General features: G+C 42.8%; 1 protein-coding gene and 1 pseudogene across 1 annotated transcript; one reads left to right on the plus strand and one right to left on the minus strand.

The window, feature by feature from the left end:
• Positions 1-221: 221 nt before the first annotated feature.
• On the minus strand, positions 222-2,704 carry LOC118711328 (annotated as a pseudogene).
• A 507-nt stretch (positions 2,705-3,211) lies between these two features.
• LOC118711332 (tripartite motif-containing protein 60-like) lies at positions 3,212-4,639 on the plus strand. Its single transcript, XM_036424351.2, has one exon. It carries the CDS (start codon positions 3,281-3,283, stop codon positions 4,637-4,639), a length of 1,359 nt encoding a protein of 452 aa, XP_036280244.1. The 5' UTR covers positions 3,212-3,280.
• Positions 4,640-9,845: the final 5,206 nt, after the last annotated feature.

Genomic DNA, 9,845 nt, shown 5'->3' on the forward strand with positions numbered 1-9,845 from the left:
TTTTCCTTGTTCCATTTCTCTGAATAAACAGAAAATCAAAAAAATCCATCCTCCAGCCCTAGCTGGTTCAGTCCAGTGGTTAGAGTGTCGGTCTTCGAACTGAAAGTTCTCAGATTTGATTCAGTCCAGGGGCAGATGTCCAGGTTGCCCATCCCCAATGACACAGGGAGTCTGAAATCAGACTTGAAATCCAGCTCACATATCTAGAAAGAGATAGAACTTTAATGCCAGCTGTGGTCTTTTCTCAATCTCAATTGTTGAGTGGGGTTGGGATGTTGGAACAGGGAAGCAGATGTTGGATTTGGAGTGAGAAAGGGGTCCAGTTTGAAACAACTGTGAGGAAGAAAGGAGATGAAGTAAGCTGAAAGCTCTGAGATAAAGGGACATGGATGAAGCTTAAGAAGGGAATAGAAGATACCTTCTTGGCTAGAAGAGAGCATAGAAACACTTAAATAGAATTCAAGTGGTTAGTTTTTAAAAATAAATTATAGAATATTCTAGGTATCCAGAATAGGAGAAAGAATCTTATGAACTTATGTATGAAAAACTTGTATTCTATAAGTACCGTATTTTTCGGACCATAAGACGCACTTTTTTTCCCCCAGAAGTGGGGGGAAAAGTCCCTGCGTCTTATGGTCCAAATATAGCCTACACATATACTTAAAAAAAAGTTTTTTTACTTGCCTGGCTCTGTGTGGTCTCTGTGTGCTTGCCCGGCTCTAAAATGGTTCTAAATGCTGCTGTTTACTTTTACAGGTTTGATTACATGTGTTTATGACTGTGATGTTGGGTTTTAATGCACATAAAATATTTTAGGACACTATTTGTTTCAGAATCTTTTTTTCTTCATTTCCCTTCTCTAAAAACTGGTGCGTCTTATGGTCCGGAGCATCTTATGGTCCGAAAAATATGGTAACTTTCTCCATCGTCTACCTATAGTCATACCAACCTTTTGCCATTTCTGTGCAGGAAATCTCTACAAGTTTACTTGTAAACTTTTCATTATATATTTTCAAAAGAGACTATTAATTTACATATTTTTACATTAAATTTTTAAAAATTATTTTAAAAGAAAGAGACATTAGCAGAGACTGGTTTGGCTCAGTGGATAGAGCGTTGGCCTGCGGACTGAAAGGTCCCAGGTTCGATTCCGGTCAAGGGCATGTACCTTAGTTGCGGGCACATCTGTAGTGGGGTGTGTGCAAGAGGCAGCTGATCGATATTTCTCTCTCATCGATGTTTCTAACTCTCTATCCCTCTCTCTTCCTCTCCGTAAAAAAAAAAAAAAAAAAAAAAAAAAAAAAATATATATATATATATATATATATATATATATATATATAAAGAAAAAAAAAAGAAAGAGACATTGATTTGTGGTTTCATTCAGTCATGCATTCTTTGGTTGCCTTGTACTGAAGGGTCCCAGGTTTAATTCTGATCAAGGGCACATGCTCGGTTTATGCACTCAATTCCCAGTAGAGGGCATGAAGGAGGCCACCAATCGATAATTCTCTCTCCCTCTCCCCTCCTCTCTGAAATCAATAAAAATATACTAAAAGAAAAAAAGAAATAGTTCCAGAGTAAGGCATTCACATGCTAGGACTTCCGGGCCAATTACAAGTATTATGATCACTTGCATTGGTCCACCTCATTTATCACAAGCCTCAGAATGCACAGTCCTGAAAAGGCTGGCCTCCCTGTGCACAGGTAATATTTCAAAAGGAGAGGTCAATGTGAAGGAGACTTGGGCTTGATCACCCAAACTCAGCACAATGAAAACAAACAATTATGAATACTGGGCATTGGAATTCAAATTACCAGAGGTTTTAAAGAGATGGGGGTGGTGGTATCACTTTTCAATTCCATTTGGAACACCACATTACAAAAGAACTATTTTTAATCATAAGAAAGGATTGAGGGAAAAGAAAAAAAAGAATAAACCATTGAATGACCCCCTGTTGTTCCTGATAAACTTCACTCACATCTTCCTCCTCCATTCCCAGTTCTCTTGGAGTGTGATTATCAGCCATTCTCTGACCCTCCAAGAGAAACCTGAGCGAGTTCATTGGAACTCCCATCTTAGACAGCATGATTGTTTGGGTTTCTTGAGGTGTGTTGTCATTTTCCCTTTAAAGTGAATCTCACTGCTGTCCTGTGTGGGGTGAGGCTATAGTGTTTGGATAGGTTCGAGCCTTGGACTAATGAGAGGGCACAGTCCTCTCATGACCATGTGCAAGTCCCGGCATGGAGGGCAGAGCCTTCCCAGCACAATTATAGCCAACAGCTGTAATTGTAAGCTTGAACCTGTGGTCCAAACACGTGGCCCCACGTGCCTAAGTGATATAGGCTGCAAGTACACAAAGCTTGATCAGGTGTATGTAATTGAGTAGGATCAAAACTCATGAGAATGCTGTAAACATCTTGACCATGCCCTTACTTTGCCTCGTGGCATCTGCTATAAAATAAAGATACTTGTAGTCCGTGGTGCTGCTGGCTCCCCATCAGGGAAGCAGCATCCCACTGAGTCCCAGCTTTCCTTCTTTTGTCTAACTTTTATCTCAGTTCTTTCATCACCCCCACTCGGATTCACTCTTGGCTGTGCTAGCGTGGCACAATTTTGTCCAATGACTTTGAGTTGAATGTGTCCTCCTTCCTTCTTATTCCCCGAATTTCCTGTTTAGGGTTTTGCCTCCTGGTCACACATGTGCATGGTGCTTCACCTGGGGTCTCTGCAGAGAGAAGCAGCATCGGGTAGGCAGGACCTTGCTTCTGGGCTTACAAATCCTTTTCCCCACAGAACAAGATCACTTTTTTTGTGTGTGTGTGATGGTTGATGGCAATGATGAATTTGCCTAGATTGTCAAATTCCTTTTAAGTTGCAAAATAATAGATTTTACTTATAACTCCTCCTTAAATATTGACATATAACTGATTTGGACTACCTGACATGCTGTTTATACAAGGAGGGAAGGATTAATGTTGATTGAATTTTAAGTGTTTATATCTTTTTGTCCACAGAAACCACTTTTGAGTTGCGTGTTGCTTGCTTTTTTTGACCAGAGTCCACACCTGATCTTCACTTGCAGAACCTGACATTAAATACGGGAGAAAGTGATAGGAAGATTGGATGTCAGTTGCCCACTAGAACTCTTCTTGGATGCTCCTAGTGCCTTCCACCGAGAGGAAGGCCTGAGCAGACCTCAGCTTCTCACATTTCTTCGCTCCTGGAAAATCTCACTCATTGTAGAGAGTCTCTTCTGATAGACACCTTCACTGCACAATGGAGTCTGCAGCTTCCCTGGCTGAGCTCCAGGCACAGGCCAGCTGTCCTATCTGCCTGGATCACCTGAGAGACCCAGTGACAGTTGACTGTGGGCACAACTTCTGTCCCTCCTGCATCCACCAGCACTGGGAAGGTCTACAGGACACCTTTCCCTGTCCTGTCTGCCTCCACCACTGCCCTGATAGAAGCTTGAAGAGGAACCCCCAATTATGTGACATGATGGGGATTGTTCAGCAGATTCCCACCTCAGGGAGCCAGAGGAAACTGCAGGAAGAAATACCCCCGTGTGGGAAGCACAATGAGGCTCTGACCCTGTTCTGTGAGGAAAACATGGAGCTTCTGTGTGCCCAGTGCAGGGACTCCTCCGACCACCAGGATCAGCGCCTGATCCCCATTGAGGAAGCTGCAGCTAGTCACAGGAGGATGCTCAAAGAATATATGGCGGTCCTCACTGATAACCTTGAAAATGCCGAGAGGGTATATAAAATCCAAGTTGCAAATACTTGGTCAGTGAAGAGAAAGATGAGAAAGTGGAGGAAGAAATTGGACTTTGAATGTGAAGAACTTGAATATTTCTTGGAAATAGAGCATGAGGAACTTGATAATGATCTATTTATAGAAGAGAATGATGTCGAAGAAAAATTTATTGAAAATGGAAGGCAAATTTCATACCATAAGCACAGGCTAAGCAATATGTTAAGTGAAATAGTAGAGAAGTGTTTTCAGACAGACCTGGACTTACTCACGGGTATTGAAAGGATCCACAACAGCTATGGAAACCTAGAGATGCCTGCAGTCTTTTCATATGAATTAAAGAAGCAGAGTTGCAATCTTCCCCCAGATTATGTGGGCCTGCAAAAAATGACCCACACGTTTCAGGTAGAGTTGACACTGGATTATAAAACTGCCCATCCAAGTCTCCTTATCTCAAGTGACAGAAAAAGTGTGACATATAAGAGACCAGGTGGTCATTCCAATCCTCAGATACTTACTTCTTATGCAGACGTCCTGAGTTCTGAGGGATTTGATACTGGCAGGCATGTTTGGGTGGTAAACATAGGAGGCACAGGTAAATGTTTATTAGGTGTGTGTAAAGAATCTATCCCCAGAGATACTCTCAGATCATCATCCCCAAGCAAAGGATGCTGGCATCTTCAGCTCTGGAATCGTACTGGAGAACGGAAAATTGGCGTTTTCCTGGACTATGAGTTGGGACAGGTTTTATTTTATAATTTGAATGACACATCATACATGTATGGAATCACTGAGAAGTTTACAGGGAAACTTATGCCTTATTTCTCCATTGCATTGTCTTCAGAATCTCTTACAATCAGTGGCTTCAGAATGAAGAGATAAACAATTAGGAAGAAATTTTGTATGTGCTTATTTTCTTCCCTTGTTATTGAAAGGAATACTTACAATAAAGATCCTGATTCCAGTTTTGATGTTTGAATATTAAAAACTTTTAGGATGCATTCTTCTCTCCTTCCTGACTTTGTTCCTGGGAATGCCTATGAGAAAGTCCAGGTGGTCCATCCTTGGGTGAAGGTTGGGGGGGGGAGTTTCCAATAGTGTCAACAGTCTTCCACCAAAAGCACCCAGTAACCACCATCAACACAAGTCCCTTTTCCTGTGCTCTCTGTTGTTTCCTATTCTAATATCCACCCTACTCCCACTAAAACCTCAGCATGTGAGTAATAAATGTTTTCATACTCTCCTGGTATGTGGTGAGTCATCATCAGTGTACACATTCGGAACCAATTGTGGATGCCTTCCACCCTGGCCATGCAAGCTGGTCACCACCATTGACATTGTCAGTAGGATTTTCCAGATATGAAGCACCCCCACCACGACTTCCTCCTCTGGCTTTGGGTTGTAACATACCCTGCTTCCCTAGGCAAGGGTGTCCTTCCATTTTGCGCTGCATTTGCTGAGGTTAGGGAGGCTGGTAGATTTCACTGATCTAAGTCAAGAATTAGGTAAATATATTCTAGCCCAGCCTGCTTTGCTCAGTGGTTGAGCATCAACATAGGAGCCAGGATTCATGGTTTGAGTCCTCAGAGCACATGCTCTGGTTGCTGGTCCAATTCTCAGTAGGAGGCGTGCAGGAGGCAGCCAGTGGATAATTCTCATCATTGATGCTTCTCTTTCTCACTTCCTTTCTGAAATCAATAAAATATATCATTAAAAGAAACATTATTTTTTATTATTTTCCATATAATCTGGGGGCATTTTAATTGTCTTGCTTTTGTCTTATCTATATCTAAAATAATAAAAGCCTAAGGGACCATCACAACCAAACAGATGACTGAAAGGTTGAGTGGGGCAACCAGGCCTGCAGGAGGGTTAGTGAGGGGCGATTAAAGGGCCGAATAGCAGGTTGTGTGGGGCAACCAGGCAGGGCATTTGGGAGTGCCCAGGATGGTGGGGTGTGGCAGTGAGGGGTGACCAGGTTTGGTGGGGGGGTCAGTTGGATGCAATCAGGCATGCGGGGATGGGGTGAGCGTGAGTGGGGACCAGGCCAGTGGGCGGGGGTGGGGAGACTGTTGGGGGTGACTAGACTGGTGGGTGGGGGGGATGCAGTTAGGGGCAATCAGGCAGGCAGGTGAGCAGTTAAGAGCCAGTGGTCTTGGATTGTGAGAGGGATGTCTGTCTGCCACTTTAGGCCCAATCCCCCAAATCAGGCCTAATCCCCTGAGGGGTCCCAGATTAGAAAGGGTACAGGTTGGCGGGCCTCTAGTATATATAAAAAAGGCTAATATGCAAACTGTCCCCACAGGAGTTCTACCAGGATTTTGATCATTTGTTATGACATTCACTGACCAAGGGGCATTGTGGAACAAAGGAAGGCCCCAGGCAATAGCTGGCAGCCAGGGAAGGGAGACCCTGGAAGACCTCAATCAGCTCATATTGCTGACCAGGCCTACGGACTCTATCCGTGCACAATTTCATGCACCAGGCCTCTAGTGTTTTATAAAATTTTTATGTACTGGCTGAAGCAAAAGCAAGTTGGCAGTAGTGATACAAATATGTACAGCAATTAATAACAACACAAGAAACTATTGCATATTAACCACTATACACACACTTTTGTTTTAAATCCTCACCTGGTGATAAGTTTATTGACTTATAGAAAGAGGAAGGGAGAGAGAGAGGAAAACCTCAATCAGTTGCTTCTTATACTCACTCTGACCAGGGATTGCACCTGATACCTACGTGCCCTGAATGGGGATAAAAATCTGCTAGGTTGTTTTTTGTGTGTATGGTTTTTGTGTGCGTGTGTGTGTGTGTGTGTGTGTGTGTAGGAGACCACATTCCAACAAACTGAGCCACCTAGACAGGGCTGTAAACCTGCCTTTGACAATCCCTGTATGACCTCAAAAGGTCACATAATCATTTTTGAATTATGGGAAATTGCCAGCCTTTGAGAACATGCTTCTGTTTGTATGCCTGTATGTGTATTGTTTACAATATTTGGAAATAAAGTTTTACTCTGCCTATCTCTGTACTATTTGTCTATCAAGCATATCTTGAAAAGATGCTGAGCAGAGCTCCCATTGAGGTACAAGTGACCCCTGCATTGATCAGAGTCGCCCTGCTCTGCTGTGGTATCTCAGGTGCTTACTCTTGTAAAGTGTAATGTAGGCCAGCAAGGCGCGGCTCCATTACTCAACCAGGGATCTAACTCTCCCAGTCATGGGTTGTCACAGCACGGGTCATTACAACTAGGGAAAGAGGGAGCCCTGAAGGCCAACACCAGAAAGAGACATACACTTTACTCTCATTCCATTTTCTAAAAGTAGCCCTAGACAGTTTTGCTAAGTGGATAAAGCATTGGCTTGTGGACTGAAGCGTCCGGAATTTGATTCCAGTTAAGGACACATGCCTGGATTGTGAGTTCAATTCAGGAGGCAGTCGATCAATTATGCTTTTTCATCATTGATGTTTTCACCTCTCTCTCCCTCTTCTTTCCTCTGTCAAATTACTAAAGATATTATTTTAGATAGATAGATAGATAGATAGATAGATACGTAGATAAAAAGTCACTGCAAGGCCCTACTTCTCTGCAGGGGGTGACGAATGCATGTATCCTGAGGTGAAAAGCTACTGAATTCCTGAATCCAATTAGACATTAATCTACATTAATGATGAGTGCTAGAATGAAAAGTCATTAAAACTTTCAAATAGATTAACGTAGACATTTACAATAGTTTGAATTAATCCTATAACTGTTGTTGGATAGTTTCTCCCAATAAAGAAGACATTTCATTTATGTAAAATAAGCTTGAAAACATTTGTTATTTTGTAGCAATGGAAAGCTCTGTTATCTTGAAATTTTGGTGATTCATTAGAAAACAAATCATTAAGACTAATGTCTAACAACAACCGGATGAATGAGGTGCCTGGGACAGGTGGAGAGGTCTGGCTGGCTGGGGCTTTGGTCTCAAGTGACTAGAAATGGCTGTGGGGACAGGCTGGAGGATGTGAGTGCACAAACCTGGAGCACGAGGTTGTAGGAGAATGTACCATGGTGGGGTGGGGTCCTGGACACGCCAGCTTCTGCATTATTTGCCCGGGACCCCATCGGAATGGGCTGCTGGGCGGTGGCTGTGCAGGTGTGGGTCCCAGGCAGAAGCCCAGCCCAGGAACAGTGTGCATCTGCTCCAGGAACTGAGAGCTTCATGAGTTGCGTGCCTGGCCACACAGCCCTGGCTCAGGACGCTTCCTGGGCACCTGGCCTCTGAGGCGCATGGGGTGAATCTCCGCTCCTTGCCGGTTCCCTACTTTGGCTCTGAAGGGCTGTGGACCTGGCTCGGCTGCAATGGGCAGGCCAGCAGCCAGCATCCCAGGGACAGACCTGTGGCCATGATCACCAGGAAACCGACTTTGGATAAGCACCATGGGATGTTTTGAATTTAGGCAGGGATGGTAAGAATGAAAGGACTTTTGAGTCATCTTTCTTAGATGGATAAAAAGCAGATTACTAGAACACATACCCTCTTTTACAGTGTATGGAGTGATAGCATAATTGCAAAAAAAAATTTTTTTCTTAAGTATATTATAACATTTTTAGGGGAAACATATTAGTGCCCAGAACTAACTGAGTAACCCCAGGAGCCCACCCCACATCTGGATCCTGCCCCAGGTTACTGAATTATCTATATAATCCTATGGCTTGCACAACACCTGTCTGGTGTGAACAGAGGGCTCATTGTAATCATGAGTCCTTAATAGAGGGAGACAGGAGGGTCTGAGTAAAAAAAAAAAAAAAAAAAAAAAAAAAGAGAGAGAGAAGTGACCATGGAAACAGAAATCAGAAAAGAGAGATTTGAAGATGTCGCCCTGCTGGCTCTAAAGGTGGAACAAGAGGCATGAGTCTCAGAATGCAGAGCCTCTAGAAGCTGAGAGAGACATGGACAAGCTTCTCCCCTCGATTCTCCAAAGGAGCACAGATTCATGACACCTTGATTGTAGGCGATTAAGACCATAGAAATAAGATGTTTAAAATCATGGTTTTCATTTCTTATCTTCAAGGCACTGTTATCTGTGTTTACTTTTTTGAGTAAAAGAGAAGTACGCTTTTACCTCAGAGGATAGAGTGTCAGCCTGCAGACTGAAAGGTCCCCCAGGTGCGATTCCAGTCAAGGGCATGTACCTTGGTTGTGGGCACATCCCCAGTAGGGGGTGTGCAAGAGGCAGCTTGAATCGACGTTTCTGGCTCTCTATCCTTCTCCCTTCCTCTCTGTAAAAAAATCAATAAAATATATTTTTATTTTTTTATATTTTATTGATTTTTTACAGAGAAGGGCGACCTTCTCTGCTGGGTAGACTGTGCTCCTTCGACCTGGGACTGTTAGACATTTATTCATTAGCTGCTTACAAAATTCTAACAAAAAAAATGATAATAAGTCCCCGCATTTTTCCCCCCATTAACTGTTGCTTCTTTTTTCTACATGGGGAGTTGTGTTTTTGTGTTAGTTTATTTCTTTGACTTCCTTATATTGTAGACATCCTTTATCTAGAGATATTTTATTAGTAAATACTGAAACTATTTTCCCTGGTTTTGTCTATATTCAGTTTAATGTTTTATTTTTTTAAATATATTTTATTGTATTTACAGAGAGGAAGAGAGAGGGATAGAGAGTTAGAAACATCGATGAGAGAGAATCATCGATCAGCTGCCTCTTGACCGGAATCGAACCCGGGAACTTTCAGTCTGCAGGCCGACACTCTATCCACTGAGCCAAACTGGTTTCGGCAGTTTTCATGTTTTAAATGTCTTTATTCCCTGGATCACATTTCACAAATGAGGCTTTGGGGGCACTTACTGCTGTTGAAAGGGAACAGAATATGCCACCCTAAAATAGGCCTCTTTGGGGGCTGATGATTTTTGAAAGGCTGCTGATGCTGCAGAATATCTAAAAATGGTGAGGTTGCCCTTTTCTGAAGATTTACATTTATAAGGGACATTTCCATTTGTAAGGGTGTTTCTCTCTATATCAGGAAGCTTTAGAAACTTTATCAACAGAGAAGGCACCCATTGAAATGTGCCTGACAATCT

This window comes from Pipistrellus kuhlii, unplaced genomic scaffold, assembly GCF_014108245.1.
Source record: "Pipistrellus kuhlii isolate mPipKuh1 unplaced genomic scaffold, mPipKuh1.p scaffold_m20_p_8, whole genome shotgun sequence".
NCBI classification, from domain to species: Eukaryota; Metazoa; Chordata; class Mammalia; order Chiroptera; family Vespertilionidae; genus Pipistrellus; species Pipistrellus kuhlii.

What these genes read in the sequence shown, in the direction of transcription:
- LOC118711332 (XM_036424351.2), top strand. Translation starts at nt 3,281, where the DNA reads ATGGAGTCTGCAGCTTCCCTGGCTGAGCTCCAGGCACAGGCCAGCTGT.